The 27,782-nt window shown below is 38.0% G+C and overlaps 1 protein-coding gene across 5 annotated transcripts in view; it reads right to left on the bottom strand.

The window, feature by feature from the left end:
* The window catches only part of LOC134796289 (6-phosphofructo-2-kinase/fructose-2,6-bisphosphatase), a 36,682-nt gene that overhangs the window by 7,473 nt on the left and 1,427 nt on the right, over positions 1-27,782 (bottom strand). For 2 of the 5 annotated variants that reach the window (XM_063768356.1, XM_063768360.1), the window contains exons 2-5: positions 5,466-5,591; positions 4,879-5,039; positions 3,850-3,984; positions 648-821 (exon numbers count right to left, since the gene is read on the bottom strand). In XM_063768356.1, the coding sequence (XP_063624426.1) occupies positions 648-821; positions 3,850-3,984; positions 4,879-5,039; positions 5,466-5,591 (596 nt within the window). Of the gene's footprint in view, positions 1-647; positions 822-3,648; positions 3,684-3,849; positions 3,985-4,878; positions 5,040-5,465; positions 5,592-9,797; positions 9,957-27,782 lie in introns of those variants that run through there. The other 3 variants (XM_063768357.1, XM_063768361.1, XM_063768358.1) reach the window with 3 other exon arrangements.

Here is a 27,782-nt window from a genome sequence, read left to right as displayed (position 1 = left end):
CATTTCTGTGGACTCAAGGGATTAAATCCCATTCATTCGTTCACTTTTTTACCTTCTCTCCCGTGTCGTAGATCTTCATAAAGCTGTAGTAGGACTCGTGGTTCTCCTCCAAAGGCTCGTGTTTCTCCTTGTAGTGCTCGATCCGTGGTAGAAAGTAGTTAACAATCCCATTCACCCATTCATTCGTTCACTACCTTTTTTACCTTCTCTCCCGTGTCGTATATTTTCACAAAGCTTTAGTAGGACTCGTGGTTCTCCTCCAAAGGCTCGTATTTCTCTTTGTGGTGCTCGATCAGTACTAAGTCGTAGAATACGCTGTCAGTGTTCTGTGTCTGCTCACTTTTACTTACATACCCAGCTTAAATACCCAGGTGTCTAAATTGATCATGATGATATTCTGTTATCCCTCATCAGGGACATAGGGCTCTCAGAAGGGATTTCCATTCTTCGCCGTCCAGCGCGGCCTCCTCCAGCTCCGCCCAGCCGAGGCCAACTGGTGCAGACTCCTTTTCTACTGTGCGCCTCCAGGTGGTACGTGGGCGACCTTGCCCTCTTTTTCCGGGAATTTTCCAAGTCAGCCCTTGCTTGGATAAATTAGTCCGCTAAAACAGACCCATCACCCATTCACCCATACACCCGTTCACTACCTTTTTTACCTTCTCTCCCGTGTCGTAGATCTTCATAAAGCTATAGTCGGACTCGAGGTTCTCCTCTAAAGGCTCGTATTTCTCCTTGTAGTGTTCGATCCTCAGTAGGAAGTCGTTCAACACGTTGTCTGTGTTCTGTATGTTCGTGTAGTCAGGGCTGCTCACTTTTACTTCCTGGGACAAAACGTTTTGGTTACATTCATTATAAAATAAAATGAGCCGCTTAACATCAAATTATGTTTTCGTAATAAATTAAAAAAAAAAACACAAAAAAGTAAAACGCATAAAAATGCATATGCATACTGTAGGTAGTTGTATCAATCGGGAACCTGTTTACAAATCCAATTAGTCTTAGTGCACTAATAAGTTGCGCGATACGGGTTTAAAGTACCACAGTTGACACAAATAATTGACCGTAAAATGAACCTTATAGCAACGAGATAAGGTGTAGCGTTGGTAGTACCTACAGTTGTTTACTTGTTTAGTGCAAATCCATATGTAATGGTATAAACAAGGTGATTGCAATCAATGTTGTAAAGTTGACGTCGCGACTTATCGGTACAAGGTGCGGAAAATTTCTCGTTCAAAGGCTGATTTAATTATATTTTGTGATAGTGCATCTTTTAGCCGCCTGGCCAAAAACTTCTAAAACAGTTAATAAGATGATAGAGTTTATTTTCCATAAATTTAATGAATATGCTGCATTCTATGAATGCCTACCCGCTAGTCTCAGAAATGAAACCTCCAATGATATTTTTGGACGCTGACTCAAAGAAATGTTAATCACAAAATCGCTGTATTCTGTTAAAGAATACACTGACATGAAAAACGATTAAAATGTAAATATTTTTCTATTATAATTTACTGACATTGTTATATTTTATGTTTTATTTTTTTTATTTCTAATTGTTTTTAGCTGTTTGTTTGGGATTTTATTTTAATTTGACTTTGCAATATTATTAGTTATTCTGACATTATATTAACTAGGGTGCCCTAGCATTATATACATTTTGACCGCTTTATTTTGACATACATAGGTAACTTTTTGACTTTGTATTTAGTATGTTTATTACGCTCTCTGACACTTTTTACTGTATTTGACTATTACTTTTAATTTTTATTATGATTATTTGATTGTTTTATATTTTTTACTTATTTTAATTTATTATTATCCTTATTTATTTCTCCTCTTAAGTTAGGTTATTTATAATATGAATATAAAAGTAAAATATAAAAACACTTACAAAACAATAAAAAATACATATAAACACATTATAAAAAACCTAACCTAGGTTGCCGCCGGCAGCGGGGCTTGGCCCAAGCTGCCGGTGGTCAGGGCCTCAGAGTGAGGAACCGACGTACTATACGCGCCGTGTCCAATATTACCGCCTTCTGCATCTGACCCTTGATCCAACCACCCAGCGAGAGTCTCTCTAGGTGTTGGTCGAGACTCTTCGCTATGAGACCGTTCGCTGACACAACTATCGGAACAATGATCGTCGAGTCAACATCCCACATGGCGGTAATCTCGTGAGCTAAGTCTAGGTACTTGCTGGACTTGTCCTTCTCGGCCTTCACGAGATTCTCATCATGGGGGATGGTGACGTCGGCGAGCACGACCCGGCGCTGCGATCGGTCTATCAGCACGATGTCAGGCTTATTGGCGACAATAGTCCTGTCAGTGATGATAGATCGATCCCAATAGAGCGTGGCACGACCATTCTCGAGAACAGGCGCAGGTAAGTACTTGTAGTACGGTACTTCGCGGTCCACAAGGCCGTATAGAAGAGCAAGTTGCTGGTGAATAATCCTGGCTACGAGATTATGTCTGTGCAAGTACTCACCGTTAGCAAGATGAGAACAACTGGAAATGATATGCCTGAGTGACTCTCCGGGACGGCGGCATGCCCGACAAATATCGACCGTACCGTCCTTCAGGATATATTTCCGATAGTTGTTCGTCATCATCACTTCGTCCGCAATTGCACAGGCAAAACCCTCGGTTTCTCCGAAGAGGTCCCCGAATCGTAACCAGTTCACCAATTTATTATTATTATTGTTTACAATCTGACGATCTTTTTGTGAATTCATGTTATTTGGAAACATTATGACATTTATGACATTGTTAAATATCATGTAATTTTCAATAAGAAATAAATTAATCTAATCTAATCTAGTTAATCACTAGTGTCCGGCCGAAACTGGATTGTATTGTTCTAGTTTCGGCCGAAACCGAACCTTCAGCCGAAACATGATTTCTATGCCGAAACCGATATCGCTACTTGTATGTACACTAGGGTGTTTCATTTTTCCGAATTTTCGATTTTCATCTGACTTTGCTCGAATTCTTGTTCTAACTGATAAGAAAATATTATACGTTAAAAAAAATTAAAATCGGTAAACATTTAGAGGTTGCACAACTTCAACAAAGATTTTTCAAATAACCAACGACTCTACATCAGAGGGTAGAAAATGGTTTAAGCGGCTACCATCAAAGCGGAGAGTAGTGTGATACTGAACCTTCTACATATAAATAAATTTTAAAATTAGTAGTAAACTTGGATTTTGGTTACTCGATAAATGTTCTAATTAAGATTTTCCAGTTTTTCCACCTGTTTCCAAAGGAAAAGTGCTTTTATCGTGTTTTAGACGCATAATTCAGTTTTTTCATTCGATTTTAGTATTAGATCATTATATTTTGTCATTTTAGAACATAGTTCATTTTCACGCAATGTATGGGGTTCTCACTCTACCTTTTCAACTTGTGCAACCTCTAAACGTTATTCGATTCTTTTGAAAATTGAAATAGATAGTTTTTAGTGTGGGGAGACTCCATTGGTGAGCAAAGTCAGGAAACATATTACAACTTTTTTTTCTCCATACAAAAGTGAATCACCCTAATTGTACACCCTACGTCAAAACATCGTTTGCGCGATGTACGCATCGTTCGAGCGGTACATCTAGTGATTCTAGTGGCCCATTCATGCAACTCACCAATTACCATTATATTTTGCTCAATGATACGGGGGTCGTCACGGATGGACTCTACGAATAATAATTTCAAACCTATCTCACGTACTACGCTGTCGCGAATACTTACACATTAGTAAGTGTGTATGTGTACGTCTACACATCGTTGGCGCGATGGAGGAATCGCGTCGACCGGTACAACGCCATCTAGCGTACGATTCGTGTAACTCACCATAATGTTCTGCTCGATAATGCGTGGGTCGTCACAGATGGACTCCACGAAGAATAATTTGAAGCCCATCTCGTGTACTACGATGTCGCGGATCATCCGTCTGCGCTCCCGCGTTGAATTCGTCGCGTCGAACACCTGCGCAACATATACCATACATTAAAATCTAAGTTATTTTAGCAAGATATGAAAAAAGAAAGAATTGATTTTGAACTGTACGGATATGATGGTCGTTCTTGTCACGTATGACAGCGTGATAAAACGTCACTTTCTATCCCGCGGTGTTAAAAAGTGACAGTTATTTTATCACGTGGATAAAACCATCCATAATACGCCGGCTGGTCTCAATTTACAGGCTATCTGTTGTAATGAGACTAAACTTGAAATTGCGGTATGTTGAACAGCATTTCCCACTGGTATATCCTCCTAAGGCCCAGCCATACATACAATACAACATACAAATTTGAACCTTTAGTGCAGGGAATAGAGTTGATTTTGGTTTTGTTTGAAAATTTTACGAAACAAAACAAATGCGACTCTGTTCCATTTGAATATGATTTAAATTTCATCGAACTGAATAAGTACTATCTATCGGGAAATCTCGCTTCTACAGTGTGGTAAACTTACCGCGACATCTCCTTTGAGCAGCCACTCACGCTGCCTAATTGACATGGCTGTTTTATCTAATTACCATGGCTTTGTAGTCTAATTGCCACGGTCTTGTTGTCTAAGCCTCGTTGCTTTCTAGTCCGCACCACCGAGGATGAACTTACCTCGACCACGCGGTCTTTGACGAGCCACTAATCGCCATCGTGTTCTTATTGTCCACGTCAAGATAAACTTACCGCGACCTCCCCCCCTTTGACCAGACATATTTTAATGCGTCGAGCGCGCACTGCTGTCTCATCGCCATGGCTTCTTTATTGTCCTCTCTAAAGAACCCGTTTAACATGTACATTTACCGCGACCTTAACATAGTCTAATTGCCATGTCTTTATTATCTTGCCTTGTTATCAGACTCTATAAACTTACCGCGACCTCCCCCCCTTTGACCAGCCACTCGCAGACATCTTTTAATGCGTCGAGCGCGCACTGTTGTCTAATCGCCATGGCTTCTTTATTGTCTGCTCTGAAGAACTCGTGTGACGTGTATGCGGTTGTGGCGTGCCGCCTGTATTCGCCCAGGTTGAATACTGGAAACCAGAGAATTTAGTATAGAGGTGTATTGTCAAAGTAAATCTTGTAGACACAGTAAAAGTACTGCCATCTTTCGATACATGATAAAAAATTTTAGAATGCCATTTAACTTTGATCCTTATTCTTTCACTGATATGTGTTAAATATCAAATTATAAAGGTATAAAACCATACCTTTGGCCGATACTCAAGTAGATGGCGACACCTTTTGATATTTATGGCCCAATGTGTTTGTGGCCCAAGTTAGCTAATTCAGTTGACTGTTTTAGCATTTGACAGGAACTCATGTCAAATTTTCACTTTGTCACCTACAGCCTATGCATTGCTATGCATACTTTAGACAGAGAACAAGATCTTTTTAAACATAAAACTGATTCATTATTTTAATCTGTTTCCAATTCTATAAAATAATAGAGTACTGACCCCTTGTATTGATTCCTATCCAGTTGAGATATCGGGAGAGTTTCTTGGAGATGTAGGTTTTCCCCCGCGCTGGGAGCCCCACCATGGCAATCACATGGGGAATGTTCACATAGTTCGCCCTTTCACCTGCAAAGAGAAAATAAAAGGTTTTCAATAAAAACAGATAAGTGGCTCACATTATGAATAAATTTTATGGTCAATACACAGACCAACCCCTATAGACATAGCTTATAGGACGACTCGCGGCCTCCACTCGTGCGAGCAATAGCGCTTATAAAATATTTCACGCGCGCCACTCCGATCAGTTGCGTCCAAATTCACGACCTGTTAACAGTGTGCGCGTGTTTACGAAAATAAATCGCAATTTATTCAAATCATGGGATTTTGCAGTGTGAAATGGTGTGGCAAGTCATCTAAGACTTCCAGTTATAAAACAGATGGAATAACATTCCACAGGTAAGTCAAAATCACTATTTTGTTGAAAATTATTTCTTGTCCGCGGGGTTCATTTTATACTGGTCAATATGGTTGTACTGAGCGGCAGTGAAGTAGCCCGTCCTTTTCCGTCAACTTGAAAATGCAATGTGCTATCCCTTTCACGTCAACAACTAGTGATGTGACGGTGATGGTTTTGTCAATTGCGGTAAATTCGTGCTTTCGCTCGAACCATATTGTACCATTTTAAGAAATGTAAAAGATAATTGTGATTCTCTTTCATTTTTAATTGAGAATAAATAAAATTGATCTGTAAAATCTATAGTTTTAATTAGGTAGTTGGTAGTTTATCTTAGTGGGTATATGTAGTATGTAGTTTAGTTTTTAGTTAGTAGTACCATTATTGAGGTAGCATCAAAATAAGAAAATGATCATATTTTAGCAGGTTTTCAGAGCAACGCCCATGTGACATTCTCCTAGTTGCAAGCGCCATTAGTTAGTAGTATAGTTTCCATAGGCTGCGTTTGCCACCAAAGTGTATTTTTGAAATTCATGATTGATTTATTAATAATAAATGAATGATGTATTTTTTTTTTAAGAAGCCAGGTGAGCAGTTAGTTCACGAGATGGACCTGATGATGAACTTTGAAGAAGTGCAAGGGAACTCGGTGATGGTTTGTGATAGACACATGTTGTGTGGGTTTGTTAGAATCCTCTAGGTGAGCAGTACGGTGGGGGCGCACGAGATGGACCTGATGATGAACTTTGAAGAAGTGCGAGGGAACTCGGTGTTGGTTTGTGATAGACACATGTTGTGTGGGTTTATTAGAATCCTCTAGGTGAGCAGTAAGGTGGGGGGCCACGAGCTGGACCTGATGATGAACTTTGAAGAAGTGCGAGGGAAATCGGTGTTGGTTTGTGATAGACACATGTTGTGTGGGTTTATTAGAATCCTCTAGGTGAGCAGTAAGGTCTTGGGTCACGAGATGGACCTGATGATGAACTGAAATGGACTCCGACGAAATGTGAAATTTATTACACATTTATATTATTTTATATTTGTTTATGTTATTGCCGTAACCAAACTAATTTTACAGATGTGCTGGGATCATATACAAAATTGTCGCGTCGGTTTATTCGTAAACGTAGGTACTTAGATGCTTTAAATAGATTATGCATGGTTGTTTAGTATGAATTAGACTAGGAAAATAATACAGTATTTTTCATTAGCATGCATGCATTGGTGTATAGCGGCTTTTGCCTTTGCCTCAACGGTACTACTGTAGAAAACAGCGTTAATAAAAACTGAATATCTGAGACTGAGAGACCGAGCTTTGCACAGCAAACATAAAAAATCTAAAATGCGCGTTTTCCTAGAGTTAAAACGCTTTGCCTCCGTAAACCCCCATATAGCAAATTTCATCGAAATCGTTACAGTTTATCTTATGTTTACAATCTTAGCTCATTAATAATATGCAAAGTAACATTTTTAGATACATTTTTAAAGTATCTAATGAATGATTATATTGTATGAATATTCTGAAGTAATTAATCTGTGGACTTTATTGATAACAATTATTTTACCCCAACAGATTACGGTACCATTGGTACCAGTACCACTGCAAGTAATGAACATGTCCCATCCCTACGCTTACACGTGTCAGCGCGCCACGACCAATCGCAACGCCGGGAGCACCCCTCCCGCGCCTCACAGTTTGGTGATTTGCGTCGCGAACAAAATGGCCAATATTAGGTTTCTAGTCGGGTGTTCTGTGGGTCAATAAGAACCCCAAAAGAGAAGAATTTTTAACACTTTAAACTCTCGCGTTTTGTACACATATTTAATTACACAAACGGGTCTACCGCGATATAATTTCATTGTTTTTACCTTTAATTCCGACGTTTCAGCTGAGTTGCACCAGCTATGGTCACGGAAAGACTGACGTCCCAACAAATGTCAACAGAGATATTAATAAAACACCACTAAACTACCCGAAATTAGTTTATAAAAATGTTTGGGGTAGACAAAGAACTTGCAGCTACCCATTAAAGTTTAATGTTTATTGTCCACGGCACGACACGCAACACTCACAGTATCCGTACACTGGTCCGAAGATATATCCGCTGGTTTCAACATTTCCACAGCTGGTGCAACTCAGCTGAAACGTCGGAATTAAAGGTAAAAACAATGAAATTATATCGCGGTAGACCCGTTTGTGTAATTAAATAGAAGAATTTTTGTTTTTAAATTTCAGCACTTGGCTATTCTACCAAGTATAAAGTGGTAGTTTATAGTTTATGCCATGCTATGCTGGATTTTGGTTGTAGAAACCACTAAAGTGCAACAACACAAACATTGAGCCAGTGGATTATAAAAAAGTTTTTATTATTATTAGCCTATGTGTGTTAACACTTTCGCAACCAGGCGAAATTTCAAACAATACCCCAGAAACCGACAGTACTCGCTAGTCGGGCAACGACGTGCAACTCAATGCCGCACGCCGCGAACCCGCTAGTCGGGCAAGCCGCGGACGCTCAGGGCTGTGCCAAGTAACTTTCGTATAAGTACGTGGATAAAATTAAATCTGCTGTCTCATCTGTTTAGGCTCCCCGTTTTGTTCTTCTCCTAATTCTAACTCCTATTGATACATACCCGTGTATGCAATTTCACGTAACCAACTAATAAGAATTTTTATTTTGTAATCGCATTAGGTAAAGTAAATAAAAATACAAAGTGAAGTAATAAAATATAATAATCAACTGTACCAACTTTTCGACCACATAATAATCAGAAGACTTACAATTTTTTCTGTTAGTGGCAGTGGCAGCCCTGAGGTAGTGAAGATGCAATGCTTGCCCGCCTGTCGGGCACTTCGGCGTCGCGTGTAGGTTTATAGCTCTTGCCCGACTAGCGGGTATGCCGGCATCTGAGTAAAGTTTACGAGTGCCCGAGAGTCGGGTACGCGGTGTCGAATGTGTTAAGCAGGAAAACTAGAATATTTGGAAGCATGAAGCAGTTGGGACCATAAAACTTTGCTGGTTGCTGTAGGTACTTTATATTCTAATAATACTATCAGATTAATACATTTAGTAGAGAGAAATCATATAACTTGCAATGATTAGGAAGTAAACAAATTTAGTATTTATACTAGAAACATTCTAGACTAGTATTTTTTAAACAATTTTTATGTTTAACGATCCATTTGTGAAATTCTTAGTATTAAATTTAATCTGTATAATAATCCAATATTAGTACGGAATAATATTAACATCAATAAATGTAATAACAACTAACCATTCATAAGTGCTTGTTGCTAAACCTACATGAATAAAGTATATTTGAATTAAAAAAAAAACATAGTGGACAGGGGCAGATTTAGGTGGATGGCTAAGGGATGGCTAAGGGTCTCAGCCCAAAAGCATCTAAGTCCCTTCATGAAAAAATATGTGCCTATATAAACCCACCCTCATAGGGTTCAAGCCCCCCAAACTAAAATCGTGGATCCACCATTGACAACCTGTGTTGTATATGATAAAGAGATTACAACTACTACTATCTAATTAGAAATGTTTCTAACAAGAATAAGGCTAATTTTGTTATTAAAATTTAATGTTCTTTATTGATATGCGATAATAAGTATAATAAATTTATATGCCAAGACAGCACCTCAGTGCAAGAAGGCAGCCTATTACCTTCATCAATATCTATATACTAAACAATTCCGTCAATTGGATGCTAATTTACATGTTAATTAAGCCATTTAGAACCAAATAACAGTTCTAAATATATCCACTGGGGCCGTAAAGGTTATCAACTCATAAATGTTTCGACTAGCCACGATAATGTGATATATTATCTCTTTCCAATTTTGCGAGAAATACCAAAGCTGTACGAACCGTCTCCGAAGAACTGCTTATTAAGATATTTCCAGCCTTCTGCGCGGTTATCGTCTGAATCCATAGTGCGTGACTGATTACTTTATCACTTATTTTTATTTAACTCACAATTAATTCAATAAATTTTAATTAAAACCGTGTTGACGACTACAATCCGGGCTATAAAATCGCGAATTTGGTCTAGCTGTCATCTACACTGACGTCACTGACATAATGACATATCCATTTTTTTTTATGTATCCGTAAGATCCGTAACTACAATAGTTACGTTTTACGCAAAAAAATTTGACCTGGCCAGTAAATATATTCGTATTTTATTCAACTACATATTACACTAAGACAATGATAAATTAAAATATGTATTGTAAAAAATATAAAACATACAAAAAATATATTTTGGTAGTAAGAATGATATTTAGTAAAAAAAAATTTCGAGTCACGAATCAAATGTTGATAATACGTTTAACGGAACGGTGTCGGTGTACGTAGAAATATCCTAGATTTCGCTGTCACATCATTGATTTGACACTGGATGCCATCCGATTTTGAAACTTAATGACTAGGTAGTTGAAAAAAAAAACTTTTTATTAATGGGGTTGGCAACTGTCAAAGGTTTGCCTAGATGGCGCCATCATAGCTTGCCCCTTTTTCTATGAGATTTGGCTTAAAGAGCTGGCATCCAGGGTATTAAAAAAAACAAAACTTTGACACAATTCTAGGGATTGACGGGGCAAGCTATGATGGCGCCATCTGCTAAAAACTTCCACCGGCCAACCCCATTATATAAACTTTCGATATTCCGTTACATTTAAACCCGTTTTATACCCTGAGCATTTTAAAGTATACTTAGATTAGTAACTACACAGAACTAAATAGCAAAATTAATTTGTTATCACAAGGAGAGCGAGTGGGTCGAGTGCGTCAGATCTTATCAGTCGCCACTTGACTGTTCATATTAACTGGGGGCTTCTCAGATAACCCTACCTTGATGATAACTCACAAACTCACTACAAGCTGGCCACTCATAATAATTATGTATATAGTTATTTGCATGTGGAGTCGCTAGGTAGCGACGTAAGTGCTATACATATTATAATGGCAAAGTAGGTAGTATTATTATTAAGGGGCTGTCCATAAATTACGTCATCGATTTTTGACGATTTTTGACCACGTTCACGTCGTGCCACAAGATCTAACAGATGGCGTTAGTACAGCTATTTCAATACAATGTGTGCAACCTTCTAATAAAGCATACATTGCCTACATCGCGCTTACGAAGTTCCGAGTATCAGTTGCAATAACAACTAACCAACTCATTGGATTTCGGTCTCCATTACACCCGCCTGGAGAGAGTACTCTCTGCTGTCCTTCCTACATCTGACTCTATGTAAGTAATTCTAAATCTTGAATTCATAGTAATAGTGCAAGTGATCTGGTCTCGACCCCCTGGGGGGTCGCGAAGCCTCTGTTAGCCTCGAAACAATTACATAAGCGAAATATTTTGTTCGTACTAAGGGGGTCGCGTCATGAAAAAGTTTGAAAAACACTGGTATAGTGAATACGTGCAATGTCAAGGGAGCCTCACTGCCGTACCGTAGTAAAATTAGCACATCCACTCACTTTCATTCACGCCTTGGCTCGGCGGCGTCAGTCAACAAACAACATGCGATATGCTTGTTCAGAATCTTAAAAACATTGTGAATCTCCACTATATTTTGACCTTGAGATTAGCAATAGTTACGTATAATGAAAGTCCAGACTTATGCTGGTTTTCTGTGAGGCATCGCTCGGTTAGTGAATAAAACGTTTCAAATGTTACGTATGAATTAGGAATGATCGAGCCCATTTTGACAAAGTTTGGAAATAATAGTCTGGAGACGAGTGACTATAACGTCATACTCTCCTTCCTGCTTGCACCCTTGCAAGAGCAGGAGGTATAGTTATTTGTTAGGGTGAGAAAGAAATATAATGGAAGTAATAGTTACATTGACCAGCTCGACTCGCTTGACTATGCCACCACCACAGCCTTTCTTACCAGAAGGAAAGTGGCGACAGAGGTTCGGATGCCGCTTATTGGGTTATCATTGGGCGCTTTTATACTTTATTGTGTCATATTGTGCACATTGGACCAAGAAATTGGACAGGTGGAATACCAACCTTAGCAGTTCACAATTCGAATAAAAGGCGAAGCATATTATGGTTACGTATAAGTACATCACGGTGGCACCATCTGTACACAAAACGGGGATGAAGCTGTTGAGATTGACAGTCTCTTTTTTTTATGTGTCCTGACTTACGAACCCAATCGAGCCCTTTTTGGCAATGACTGGGAATGCGAATATACTGTAACATGTATCATGCATATTTAATAGAGTGCACTTGCGTAATTAAATAACGTACCTACTTAATGAAGCGTGAGAGTCTGATAGTCATAGAGATGGGTAGGGGTGAGTAAATACTGAGTATTTACTCGGTATTTACTCAAAGCACCCGATAAATACCCGTATTTACTCATTTAGGTGGGTAAAAACGATTGCTTATAAAATATTCAAAAAGTGAGATTTAAGAACAAAATTGTCTTTTATTGAAGAGTGCTAACGTGTATTAATAATATCTATAAAATAAAAAGCATATAGGACGCTTAATTTAGGAAAAAATGGTAATTATTAGTGAGAGGCAAATTGTGATAATGCATAGTTAACAATTTTGTTTAAAATAAGAAGGTATTTACTTTAAAAATATGGTACTTCAATTCTATCGATGTTCTAGATAACTGCATGTCGCGCAAAAGTGCGTGTTTACGCGGCGCTTACGACCTTTTATTAAGGGTTTTTTAAAGAAAACTCAAAAATGGCTCAGCCGATGATGTTCAAAATATTGTTTTTTGTACTCTATTTACGGCTTATCTCCCGAAATGTTTTCATATTTTTTCTGAACTTTGGTTCTAAAGTTATAGAGAGATAAACATTATTTTGGCCTTTCGAAACGGTTTTTTTCCAAAAATATTAATTTTATCCAAAAATGTTCTTAGAAACATTCCAGTTATTTTTAAAGACCAATTTAATGATGTGCAACACGTTGGTGGCTTCTGAATTTTTTTTTCGTGACAATTACTTACATGTATGGAGTGCCCCTCTAAAAAATACATTTCTTGCAATTTTGAGTACTTAATCCAGTAGCGGCTTCCATAATACACCTATATTTCAAATGTATATGCCCCTTTCAGCACTCTAAATAGTTTATACCCACCAATTTGGGTATAAACGAGTAAATACGGGTATATTGAGTAAATACTGAGTATTTACTCGGTATTTACCCGTGAGTATTTACTCACTACCCATCTCTAGATAGTCACAATCGGCCATTTTCAGACGGATGTTGGCACGATTGGCCCGCATTTAAGAAAGATGTTTTAATCAAACGATATTAATTTAGGTCTATTTTTAGTACTGAAAACAAGCGAAGTCGGTTGTAGAACGGGGCAGAATATCCAAGTTTCGGTTCTATAATGACCTCCAAGATAAGAGCGATAAGTAGTATTTTTCAGTGGTCCAACAATAGTGACAATACCGTATGAAGATCCAGATACCAGAACACAATATTTTGCGGTCTAGTATCACGAACGAATGGATTAAATTGCGATTGTTTATATCAGCGGTCGGCAACCTTTTAGCAGCCAAGGGCCACATAGCAGTTAACGAAGTGGACGCGGGCCGTACTTTGTTAATATTAATGACTTATCAGACATTGTCATTTGTCAATATTACATCTGTATTACATACAAAATAGCCAGGGAGGCTCGCGGGGCGCAAGTGAGAGGTTCGCGGGCCGCATGCGGCCCGCGGGCCGCTGGTTGCCGACCGCTGGTTTATATGAAAATGAACGACTCGACTCGAAAATAATATTCTTTCCTCCTTGTTTACGTCATTATCAACAGCTCTACTTAGCGTAATTGTTTGCCGATAGAGCGGTTCAGGCATTATCATTATTAATGTTTGACTTGATGTAATAACTACGAGTACTTTTACAATATTAATTTCAAGTAAATGTGTCGTATTAAATTGTAAGACAACTATACAATGGAAAAAGAAAGAGGAAAGGAAAGAAGGAGTCCTCCTTTACGTATGTTACCTGACTGTAGAAAGGGACCTCTATCTAGCGTGCAAAAAGTTAGATTTTGCTCATTTTGCGTACTCCATAGTCTCCATAGTAGTAAACAAGTATCCGTAGCAAGGTCAACAATTTCAGTGAAAACAAAATAACGATACAACTCGTTATTTGGGCTCTTAATACTGGTCTACTTGCATAGACAGTGTTTTAGAATAAATATGGTCCTTCGACGGTTACATATCAGAATACCGAAAATTCATTTACCTAATGTCGAATCACCTATGCTCGATTCACCTATTTTTTAATTACCTAACGATCATTTTAACTAAACACTGAATGACCTAAGTTTATAATACCTAAACTCAATTAACCTAATGGATGAAACACCTAATGAACGTTTTACCTAATGCACATTTTACCTAACGCACGCTTTACATAAAGCTATTATACCTAATGCATGAAACACCTAAAGCTGACATACCTAATGGATGATCCACCTAAAGCTGATATACCTAATGAACGATATACCTAAAGTTGATTTACCTAATGGATAAAATACCTAAAACTGTTATACCTAACGAACGAAATACCTAAAGTCGATATACCTAAAGGACGGAATACCTAAAATCGATATACCTAATGCATGTTATACCGAAAGTCGATATACCTAATGGACGATATGCCTAAAGTTAATTTACCTATTGAACGAAATACCTAGCTAATATACCTAACGCACGTAACACCTAAAGTCGATATACCTAATGCACGAAATACCTAAGGCTGGTATATGTTTTAACGAACGAAATACCTATAGCTAATTTTATCTAAGATTATGCCTAACTACCTTCAAACAGGTATGGTACCTACATTATTGTAGGTACCATAAATTTAGGTACCTACATTCAAAATTTGGGCCATAATAAACTCGAATATCTTCAATCAGGTGTGACTATTATTGAATGCCGGAGTTTTAAGGAAAATGTTTTCATAAAGTGATGAAAAAATTCAGACAACATCAGCAAAAAGAAATTTGGTATTAATAGTTTATTGCTTTATTAAGGGTTTGAACTTGTGGCCATAAATGTTGTAGTTAGGGTAATTCCAGGGTAGTAGGCCATAGTTTTTTTAGAACCCGATAAAAAAATAAGTTTACATGTAATTAAAATAAATATTTTTAATACAGTTATATACAGCTCAAAAAGTGCTACTTTACGTAGCTGTTTAGCGTGCGGAAAGTTGGTTTTCGCGAACTAGTGCTTTTCACTTTTCCATTTTTTTTTAATTTATACTTGTCCAATTCATGACTACTTATTGATGAGTGTTAATATTAGTTTCCTTTAAACGTCGTAATCAACATAAAAACCTACTGTTAATGTAAGTAAATATACATATTTCATATTTTATTACTTACCTCTTCATCATTATAACACGTTTATTTTTTTAATATTGAATATTGAAAAACCGTTCTTAATAAGTTGTCTGAATGGAACGGAATAGCTGTCGAAACGCCTGTCAAAGAAGGGGCGTTTTTTCTTACTGCCTGTTTTAAGTTTCACATTCTAATTTATTTTTGACTGCGCATAAACATTATATGATTTAAACTATTTTTTGCTTTTTGTTTTAGAGTTTTTAATTTTAATCTGAATTTAATCAATAAATGTATGAATTTTATCATTTTTAATTTAATAATTTTATTATAGGTATCTATTAATTAAATATAATATTATTTTTATTTTTATTATTAATGCTATATTTAGGTACTTACATTATCTGCAGTTCTTAAATGATTTTTTATAACGAATTTAGTTATTTCGTTCATTACATACTGTCAACAGTAAAAATATCGGTGTAGCCATTGACATAGATATCTAGGGACTGGCTTTACGGGCAATAATAATGAGGCATGACAGGGTCCAGTCCAGTATAGCGGTGTGAAACCGCTACAACGCGATTGGTTGATGAGTTCGCATTACGCGCGCTATTGGTCGCAACTAATTGCGTTAGACTGCACGATTGGCTGGAATTCGTGAGTAACACCGCTGAACTAGTACCATTTTTAGTGCCCGTAAAGCCCGTCCTTAGATATTATACGTCAATGGGTGTAGCCAACTTATTCAAAAATATGTCCCATAAGTAGTTCTTACTTCGCTGACATAAGAGCTATGGGATATATTTTTGAGATGATTTGTGCACCCATATTTTTACAGTTAACAGTACCTAATAGGTATATCAACTTTACGTGTTACGTGCATTAGGTATATTAACTTTAGGTATTTCGTTCAATAGGTAAATCTACTTTAGGGATATCGTACATTAGGTATATCGACTTTCGGTATTACGTGAATTAGGTATATCGACTTTAGGTATTCCGTCCTTTAGGTATATCGACTTCAGGTATTTCGTTCGTTAGGTATAACAGTTTTAGGTATTTTATCTATTAGGTAAATCAACTTTAGGTATATCGTTCATTAGGTATATCAGCTTTAGGTGGATCGTCCATTAGGTATGTCAGCTTTAGGTGTTTCATGTATTAGGTAAATCGGTTTTAGGTATTTCAAGCATTAGGTGTATCAAGTTTAGGTAGATCGACCATAGGCATTCTGAGCTTAGGTAAAAAAAATATAGGTGAAACGTGCATTAGGTAATTCGTTCATTAGGTGTTATGAGCTTAGGTTAATAAACCATTAGGTGTTTAAAAAAATAGGTGAATCGAGCATAGGTGATTCGACATTAGGTAAATCAACTTTCGGTATTCTGATATGTAACCCCTTCGACAGATTTTATAGGTGTACTACGTAATACAATACATCTAAAGCATATTAACCGTGATACAGAAAAGACTCTAGGTCAACAATTTAATTAATTAACATACCTGATCTATAGCGTTAGAATATATATAAGTGGTATATATGGTCGTAAAATATAAGTGCATATGTTCAGGCGGCTTAGCACGGTCGCGTTTTTATCCCTTGTCACCATGCCTGTCACGTTCTAACAAGTATGTAAGTGCGAAAGGGACGCGCATAGTGATAGTCGATAAAAATGGAACCGTGCTGAGCCCGCAGGTCATGTTTGTGCCCAACAATAGGTACTTACCAACGCTTAAAGCTCAAGGTGTAACTATATGGTCGATATAGGCTACTTAGAACTACATAATACCTAACTAAACAAAAACTCGAGCTAATCGAACGAGCGAGCGAAGCGAACGAAGTTCTTACTGTCGACTTGGGACATGCGGCTGGCTAGGGGCACGTCCCGGCATTTCGATGTTTTTAAGTTGAACTATCAGAGGATAGTTTGATACTCAAGAACTTAAGTAAATTTGTTCTAATTTAAATTAAATTGGGTAAACGTGTAGTTGAGGGTATTATATTTTAGTCATTAAATTATGAGCAGGCTCGATCAAGGGGTTATTGAGCTAGAAGAGCTTAGAAGGCTAAAAAGCTATTTGTGAGGGGTCTTGCTATTCTGGTCATCTTTTTGCAAGAAAGTATGGTCGAGTTTGGTATCAAATGAAAGTGTTCGGCTTGCACTTTTATAATATCGTTTTTAAATTTACCATTTTGAAATACATAATTAGCAAGATAAAAATAAACAGAATATAGGTATTTGACATTTGACAGGAAATATTTCGGCTTACCACAGTCACAGTATCAGTTAAGGGCTCCACAGACCTTGTAATATACCCACGCGATTTTTATTATTCTATAGTGGGACATAAAATAGTAGAAATTAAATAAAATGGAACTCTAAAATTTCCATACTATAGTCGGCCAAACAAGTTTGTCAGTAGAAAAAGGCGCGATATTTAAATTTTCTATGGGACGATAACCCTTCGCGCCTACATTTTTTAGCCGCTTTTTTCTACTGACGGAAATGGCTTGACAGACTATAAATTGTTGCCATGTGTAAGCATTTTACGTCAAAAATGTGACAGCTACGTAGAAAGTGGCGCCCTCATTTATTAACCGACTTTCAAATCTCATAAGGAGGAGATTCGATTGTGATTTTTTTTATGTTTGTTACTCCATATCCATATCTCCGTCATTACTGGACCGATTTTGAAAATTATTTTTTTGATTGTATGTATATGCATACAGATTGGTCCCGTTTTTTGTCAAAACCCATTTCTGATGATGGGATCCATGAGGAATAGAGGGAACTCCTCAAATCTTAAAGGCATACATATAGTGATTTATGTGTTTTATCAACAAATCAAGCATATTCAAAAAAGTGACATTTGATGAAGTACTGGAACTGGTGATGATGATCAGAACGGAACTCTTTAACGAAGCATTCTTCACGTTTGGCGATTTGTCCTCTTCGTTATGTTTGTTAAGCAAGTTAAGTTTTTAAGCCACATTTTTTTCAAGCTCGAGTTCTGATGATGGGATCCACGAGGAATCGAGCAGGGAACTCCTCAAATCTTAAAGGCATGCGTATAGAGAGTTTTGTATTTTCATCAGAAAATCAAGCATTTTCATGAAAAACTGTCGCATTGGATGAAGTGGAATTTGCTGATGATGATCAGAACGGAACTCCTCAACGACGCATAGTTCACGTTAGACGATTTGTCCTCTTCGTTATGTTTGTTAAGCAAGTAAAGTTTTTAAGCCACATTTTTGTCAAGCTCGAGGTCTGATGATGGTATCCATGAGGAATCGAGGGAACTCCTCAAATCTTAAAGGCATGCGTATAGAGATTTGTGTATTTTCATCAGAAAATGAAGAATTTACATTAAAAACTGTCGCATTTGATGAAGTGGAACTGCTGATGATGATCAAGACAGCACTTTTCAATGACTACACGTTTGGCGATTCCGAATTTCGATTTTGACGGAGCTGGCCTTGGAGCCATACCTGACCCGGATCCGGGCTCTTATCTGGACCTGAACCCGGACCTGGACCCGGACCCGGACTCGGACCCGAACTCGGACCTTGACCCGGAAAACCACTGATACCTAAGCTAAATAAACCATTATTATGATTACCTACCTTAAAATGTAGGTATAATGTATAATGATGCCAAACTTACTAGCCCCTTCCGCTTAGACCCCCGTACACCGCACCGCACGCGCCGTTAATTTTTATTTTTTTATTTATTGACCGAAGCGTAGCGAAGGTCTACGTTTTGACTCGGGCATTTTGCTTTCGTATGTCCGTCCGGATGTTCTGCTCTACAGGTCACAATTCTCAACCGAATCTCGTGAAATTTTGTGACCAGATTCTATGATAAAAATTTTTTTTTATGTCAATCCAGTTTTTGGAATTTTTTTAAAAATGTCGGAGTCGTGATACCTCGCGCCTAAACAAATAGTCGCATCGATATCATAAGAGTTTTTTCGTTTTGAAATATGTTTATAGATTAAATGGCCAAAAATTCAGACAATTTATTTCGCTGCATGGTTTCGGAGGTATTGAGATATTTAATTTTAACTAATTTTAACTTGAGAATGAGTAGCTAAATTTCGTCAGCTTATCTAAGAGCAATTTGGCTTAGTTTGTAAACGTTCGCTTTTTTTGTTTGCACAGAGAGTCTGGGTTCGATCCCCAGTATTTGTATGCTGGGATATAACTTTTTTTTACTTTTTTACACTTTAATTTCGTATTGTTTTTTTTTTTAATTTACTATATTTAAAGCTCTTAGCACCATGTAATTTAAAGCTCTGCTCGCGAGGTCTACAGCTCACAGAGCCACTAGTTTAGTGGGTTAGGTTAGGTTAGAACTGCGAGCCTTACAGAAACGAAATGCTACTAGAAAAGTGGTTTTGGTTAGGTTTGAACTGCAATCCTCACAGAACCGAACTGCTGTCAGAGAAGTGGGTTCGTGAGGCTAAAACTGCGACCCTTACAGAAACGAAATGCTACCTACTAGAAAAGTGGGTGGTTTTACCTCCTTTTCTACATAGTGCACCATCTATGTACAATAATCTTTCACCGGCCCCCATAGAAGTCAGTTTCTTTTTTCTTGAAAATTATTTTCTACTATTTTATGTCGAACTATATGAGTAAGTAGGTGCAACAAAGTCAATCGCTCTATATAATTTTTGGCAAGCCGCGAGTTCTCAGTTCGGGGCGAACTACTAGTAATATTACTCCCGCGTAGCACCCCACATTTACTAATAAATACTAATTACATCCAATGAAATTTAAATCATTACTAATTTGGAATAGAGTTGCTTTTGTTTTGGATCGTTAAAATTTAAAACAAAACAAATTCAATTCAATTTTATCAAAGCATTGATTTACTGGACTCCCAATTGTTCTTGTATTGTGGGCGGAGGTGGCATTTGTATGAACTAATCTTACTTAAGTATATTAAGGTTTTCATGAATACGAGTGGCTGGAAATGTATTAAGCAAAAACGTAAAACCTCTCACAATAACAATTCAATTCAATTTATTACCATCACCGTTACGAGTTATAACTTACCTTTACCTATTAAAACTGTAACGTGTAAAAGCACGTGTATTTATAAAGGATATACATTTGAGTTTATTGAAATGGCTATTTGAATGGAATTGTCAATCTAATTCTAAACCTTATCACAAAGATATAAGTTTTATTATCGTCAATCAAAACTCGAAAGTGTTATTGTCGCTACGGTATAGGTATATAATGTTCTAATCATGTTGTCGAAAGGGTTCCAAAACAGGTTCAGATGACAGGAGACACGTGTAACTCACAATGGGCCAGTGAATTAACGAGAATTAGCGTACAATAGAGAGTCGTTAATATGTACTAATGACGGGTGTCGTTGGTGTAACTGGTAAATATACAATATAATTCGTCTAAGCTGTCCACTAACTTTGTAAACACAAAAACCTGAAAAACCATACTTTATCGCTGTAAACGTAGTGGGATCAAACACATTTTTACAAGAGATCCCTTCCGTGGACAATACAATAAATGGTAACAACCCGGGTTCATATATATATAAGAAATATAAGAATCATCAATTCATCGGGGTTTCCTTATCGCTTGCGAGTTAGTGCAAGTGCAAATTATAAAATGGGTTTCCACAAAACTGGAAATTTTCTTGGTTTTTGATCAAGATATAAAGGAAGTTTCCATTTTGCAAATAGGTAATTTTATTCCGCATAGGACAGTGCAAGTTGGACACTAAAGTTTGTGCAGTTAGTGTTGGACCGACCCTTTAATTATTTACGGAGGAGGACATTTTAAAATACACCCCCTTGGGAAGGGCCGTAGGTGGCCGTAGAGGACGCGTAGAGAGAGTCGTGGCAAAAAACGCCGGGATAACGCGAGGAAGATTATGATGACGAGAAGGGCCATAGAATAAGCACTCTAATATTACAGAATCAGAGATGAAGACAAAGCATCCTATGAATGCATCATTAGCGGAAGCAGACACCCACACGGTCTGTTCATTCAACTAATACAATCTTATTTCGGTACGTATTGTATAATGACTGACAATTTGCCATTTGCAGTGGAAAGTGGTTATAACTACTAATATTCAGCGCAACTGACTTGCACTAAATTATTTAATGGTTTTGGTAAGTGGTTGTTTAGTTTGTAAGTATTATATTTTATTGTTCATTTAGTCAATTCGCCGAATTACCTGACATCATCGAGACGCTACACTGAATGCGCCGTTTAGGCTGCGTTTCCACCAGAGACGTGCGAGGATGCGTAGTAGAATCACTTAACCTATCCTCACTCAGGACCGCGAACCATGTTCGACGTGTTGCCTCTCTGTAGCACTTGTAAATTCGTACGTAAATGTGACAGGGAGGCAACACGTCGAATGTGGTTCGGCCCTCAGGGCAGCTCTTCACTACAGACAGACAATACAACACAGACAGCTCTGTAATCGAGTCTAGAGAGACATTTTATTGAATCGAGCAATTAATTGAATTGAATTGAAACTTCGGACGATCACCGAAAGCGAGGACTAAAGGTTGACTCACGCTAGACCGGGCCGAGGCCTGGCCGGAGCTTCCGGCGCGTCGTATTCTATGGAAATGACATCAGCCGTCATAGAAAATGACATGTCGGACGCCTCGGCCCGGGCACGGCCCGGTCTAGCGTGCTCAAATTAAGTTAGTTATAGTTACTTTTTAACTAGTTACGGCACTTATGAAAATATCGGCTAAAAAAGGGAGGGTAAAACCGTAGGTACCTACATCTTTATTAGCTGTATATTATGTATATATCGTAGTCAGATCGTATAATCCGCCGTATTACATTACGGCTAGCCGTTTTCAAAAACAGGGGCGTTTTGAAATGCGGCGGTTCGACGATTAGCCGAATTGTCATTGCGATACGTTCTTCAATAAGGCGGCCTACGTTTAGCCGCATCGTACTACTATTTTAGATTGTAGAGTGACCAGTTCTTTCGGTCGCCTACGTAACCGGAGTTTGACAATGTTTGCAATTTAATTTATTTTTACCATGGTCCCACCGCACTACATGTGTTTCTTTTCCAAAACATTTCCTTTACAACTTAAATAGACGGAGCCCCGCAAGCGGGGCTCCTATTTCTGGGCGGTTTGCCCTTCGGGCATCTGAAGTTACCTAACGAACCTAACCTACTTACCTACCTACGCTTTTTTCCCCAAAGTGTAATGTTTTCACGGACGTCTCACTAAATCAATAGGTAGGTAGGTTAGGTTCGTTAGGTAGCTTCAGATGCCCGAAGGGCGTAGCTTCAGATGCCCGAAGGGCAAATCGCTCAGAAATAGGAGCCCCGCGAGGCGGGGCTCCGTCTAGTTAAGCTGCGAAGGAAATGTTTTTTGAAAAGAAACAGTCCGACGAACTCTAGATTTGATGGACACCCCAGCGTTTGTCAGGCAGCGCCACGAGTGTTAAAAATGGGAACTAAAAACTTTCAAAGCGGCGGCTAATGACTCGCTGTATTACATTACGGCTAGCCGTGTTGAAGAACGTATGACGCCGAATACTAGGTATCCGGCGGATTCTCATTCAGCCGCATTCAATCCGGCTAATCGTTAAACCGCCGCATTTCAAAACGCCCCTGTTTTTGAAAACGGCTAGCCGTAATGTAATACGGCGGATTATACGATCCGACTGCGACATATATAAGATAACGCAATGGTTATTTGTTACAGTACAAACAGCAGCAGCAGCGTTCTTATCTGTCCATCAGTGGACCTTATTACAAAAGGCATAAGTTCCATGTCCGATGGACAGTTAACAGTATGGGCGATGGTATTATATAACACTGTATAGTTATAACCTAATGCTCGCGCTAATCTTGTTATAGGCCATAAAATGCAGTCGTGATCGCGACACTCATGCAGTGTCGTAAAAAAGAGACAGGGGCAAGTTATCACGTCAACTTTATTATGTTAGTTGTTAATACTGTAAAATGTGCTTACTTTGCTCCCCTCTGGGTAATTGTGCTCCAACAGTTATTATGTATGAACACTAATAGAGTTAGACCACAGAATAAATAATAGTAATAGGTACAGAAGACTGACTCTCTAACAAAACGCCTCTGTTTCGATCAGGACAGATATGGCCGCTACGAGGCGAACAGCGCCACGCGCGGCTTATGGCTAACCACCAAAATTGGTGTGGAACGGATGTACTTTAAGCTACCTGTTGCAAAGCGACGAAATCACGGAGTGAGCCACGCTATTGACAAGGGCAGTTAAGTTATCGAACGTCAACTTTATAATGTTAGTTAGTAGGTAAATACTTGGTAAATACTGTAAAATGTGCTTACTTTGCTCCCCTATAGGGTAATTGTGCTCCAACAGTTAGGTATTATGTATGAAAACTAATAGAGTTAGACCAAGAAAAGTCAGCAACGAAAAACTTTTCTTTCTTCTATTTATTTGTCGAGTAACAAAGTGATGCGGTTAAAATTAACAAAACGAGAAATACACTGGAAAAATTTAGAATTAGGACGTGACAGTAAGATGGGCGACCTTCATGAGCGAGGCGACTTTGACGTTTGGTCACAGGTGCATAAACGGTTCTTTTTATTTACAACTGTTTTTTTTCTGTCACTGCCACGTGCGCGGCGCGTGCGCTGCGGCGCGCGACCGCAGCTTATCTAGGCATTCTCAAATTATTCTTAATTGTATATTAACTAATGTAACTTGGGCCGAGCTCAAAGGGCCTACCGCGAATAACGAAAACCCAAGATATCTGCCTCTCTGCTGCATACTATGGATATTAGAGTTAGACCAAGAAAAATCGGCTGCGATTTTGATAGCCCACGCAGTGCAAGTGTTATTTATACGTCATAATTTCATAGAAGTTTGACGTTTAAAATGACATTTGCACTGCGTGGGCTATCAATATCGCTGCAGACATTTCTTGGTCTAACTCTATTATCTGCTGGATAGTATACGGAACGCTCCCACAGATTAAATAGATAATATATAGTACTACAACTACATGAGTATATACCCACTACCGTACAGAAAGGAAACCGTTCCTACAAAACCTAAGTTTGACAGCGGCTGTTTGACGGCAGGTTCATGCTATGACTCTGATGTATAGGGACCGTGCGCGTTGGATGGTCTGCCATCTTGTGGCCTGAATCGGAAACATGTGTGCACTTGTTCATTGCCAAAGCAAGTGCTACCATCTACCGTTCTCGTCGATACGTTTCCTTGTGCAGTAGGTTCTGCCATCTTGTGGGCTACATCGGAAGCAGAAACGACACATTTACGCCTCGCGCCAAAAATCTGACGGCTCCTATGCTGCCCCCTATAGTTCATGCACTTGTGGCATTTGTGATGAGTGATGACACTGATGACAGAAACATACGTAATATAGGCCTGTATGGCAGAAACAAACATGGTTATGTTGGTTAGGCTTCTTTCACTATACTGTAACGAAGTGTTTGTGAACTGTACTGCTGACACCACACGCATGCTCTGGGTGAATGGCTGCAGGCTGGTAAACAAATATGTACCTACCGTTCTGTACTTTGCCCGCGAACTTAGATTACCAACTCTGCGGACTCTGGTTCCAGTATCATACGTTTATTGTGTTTCTATGCTAATAAAATAAATTAAATCACTTTAATTGAGATAAAAAGCACAATAAAAAAATTAGAAATATTAGAATACAATAAGGGACGACTCACGCTAGCCCGGGCCGGGACCGGGTCGGAGCTTCCGGCGCTTCGTTTTCTATCGATACTTTCACCGATCAGCCGTCATAGAAAATGACATGTCTAAAATGATGATGATGAGGCTCTCATTTCTGCTCACAGATCCGCATAGCATCAGTGTGATAACCGCGTTATTGTATCTACTTAGGCAATTGTTGTTCAATTGGGTCCAATATTAACAGCTGGTTATCAAAAGTTGTTATCATTATTTAGTGTCTACGTCTGGTTGTCAGGAATTTAATCGATTTGTTTTCCTTATGCTTTAGGTATTAGTAGCTGTCAATTCGGTAGGCTCGGCCAAAAAAAATTAATGACCGATAATGAATTTTAGATAAATTGACACACCCTATGTACATAGGTTGGTGGTACAAACAGCAAGTTTTAGTTTTACAAATACCTCTACAATACTCTACATAGTAGATATAAAGACACATCTCTTTTTGTGCCACTGTTAGAGAATGTTAGGTAAGTACTTAATTATGTCGTTTATCTTTATTCGCTAATATGTTGGTTTAAGTATAAATTCATGTCGATATGCAAATTTAAATGATTAAAATAGTAGATTGTACAACAAGGGCATAAAGTGACCCATTTTACCCGAGGCAATTTTTTTCAAAATAGTAGACGAGGCTACAAATGGACATTTATGCCCTTGTTGTACACTCTGCTTTTCACTTCGATTGCGAGGAAAATATACAAAAAATCAAATATTTTAGGTTATTTTAACGTATTTATTCAAGACTAAAGAAAATTGTTCTTGGGCCGGTCGGAGGCGCGGGGCACGCCGATCGGGAGAGCGCCGGTCGGGGGCGCGCCGGCAGGGCTGGCAGTTTGTATATATGGCAGAATTTGGACTTTATTGCTAAGTCAATAAGGGTCGTAATAGATGATTTTACTTTATGCTCTAGAGCATAAAATGCGATTTTATGTCGTCTACGCACGACATAAAGGTGCACTTTTTGAGCATGAGAAGTGAAAAAATATTTTTATAGTGCCTACACAAAATATAGAAAAAAAATGTATATATATCACAACTATGTATACTTAAGTAAAAAATTGGTAGAGACTGTCGATGTTTTAGAAATTTGTGCATGTACATGTACCGATTGCATGATTAACTTTGCAATTTCATTCGTTAAAATATTTTTTATTCTTTCACCCGAGTAGAAATAGATTTTCGCTGTTACTTGGCGCCAGCTCTACCATGCCGTTACAGAATACACAAAATAGATCAAACTTGTCATCTACACAATATTTGCCTTATGTAACTATTCCTCGTAGACATTGTCGCGTCACTCGTGTCTCTGTTTACGTTACGTCCACGCGATGTAACGAGTCAGTTACTATTATTCAAATTTAAATCTTAATGACTTTAATTTATGGTTGATTTTACCTGTCAAGAGTTATACGAGGCTGCGAAAGATATGGTGTTATGTAATATAGTTGCTGATTTTTCACAACGCTTTCCGAGTTCACTGACGAAGGTGTACCAGTCGAAAGTTGATCCGTGATTATACATAGTTGTAACTTGTCTAGAGGCCAACATATATTGGAGATGAACGAACAGAGCAGTCAAAATGTTTATGGAACATCTAGTGAGGAGTTTAAATCTGAACACGCCGTACTGGCGCGATCCCGTTCATGACCAAACCATTGACTGAGTCATGTGTAAATGTCGTGGCTGTGGCGTGTGATGTGTGTGCTGACGTGGTTTCATTGCAAATTAGTCTCTAAGTACACTAAGTACTTCACTATCGGAAACTAGGAAAACCCTGAAAACTTTTAATCTCTACTCTTTAATACACGTTCTGTTTTAGTGTTCCGTGCAAAACTTTGTTCACGGAACACTTATGGGATTACTTTGGTCTTGTTTAAATTATGCCGTTTATAGGTAAGATAATATTTATCTTACCGCAGCGCAGACTTCGTCAAGTAGCTACAAATGCAAATCAGCAACATGCCTTCTATTTAATTGACCAGGATGGAAATATATGCGTCGAAAAATTTCTCTAAAACTCTAAATGGAGTACCAGTAGGTATAATTGATAAAATAAAATATAATAATTGTTTGGCTCTATTAGATATGCATTTATCAATTCGCTCTACCAAAACATACAGGTAGCTCATTAGCAATTCAATTTGTCTCTGGTTCAATTAAATACGTGACCCAGATAAATTATGAACAATAATTTAATGTACATTGTACAATAAACAATCGTGTAAGTAGGTATTTAAATATTGTTACTCGTCATAATGTACAAACAGCATCACTCTTAACTGTCCATCGGTGGACCTTATGTCCTTTATTGTCCTTTCCGTATGATGTAATAAGGTTTACTAACTGTCAGTTAACAGCAGCAGGTGATAGTAATACATGTTACTCCTGAATTGACTTGACAGTTGTTTTTTGTATTTTGAAATTATTTTATTTACGTCGAAAACATTTATAATTTTATACTATTACTTCACTCTCTTGTTACTCTAACTATTTCAAAGTATACTATTTTATAGGTACAGTCAAAGAATTTAATTTCCACTCCATTTCGTACCGTGTCACAGCGTTAGCCACCCTGTATAGGTTAGTAATAATAATTGCAGCTGGATATTAACAGTTCAGTACCTATAACAAGTCCATCAACTAGCATAATTATAAGATGTCAACAGGTCATCTCAAAGATCACGTGTTACACGATCAAAATATAAATATAACAAGCCCAGTATATAGTTAAACTATGGCTTATCACTTATCAGCTCAAT

The sequence above is a fragment of the Cydia splendana genome, chromosome 13, assembly GCF_910591565.1.
Source record: "Cydia splendana chromosome 13, ilCydSple1.2, whole genome shotgun sequence".
NCBI lineage: Eukaryota > Metazoa > Arthropoda > Insecta > Lepidoptera > Tortricidae > Cydia > Cydia splendana.
This window is presented reverse-complemented; position numbering and strand designations above follow the sequence as displayed.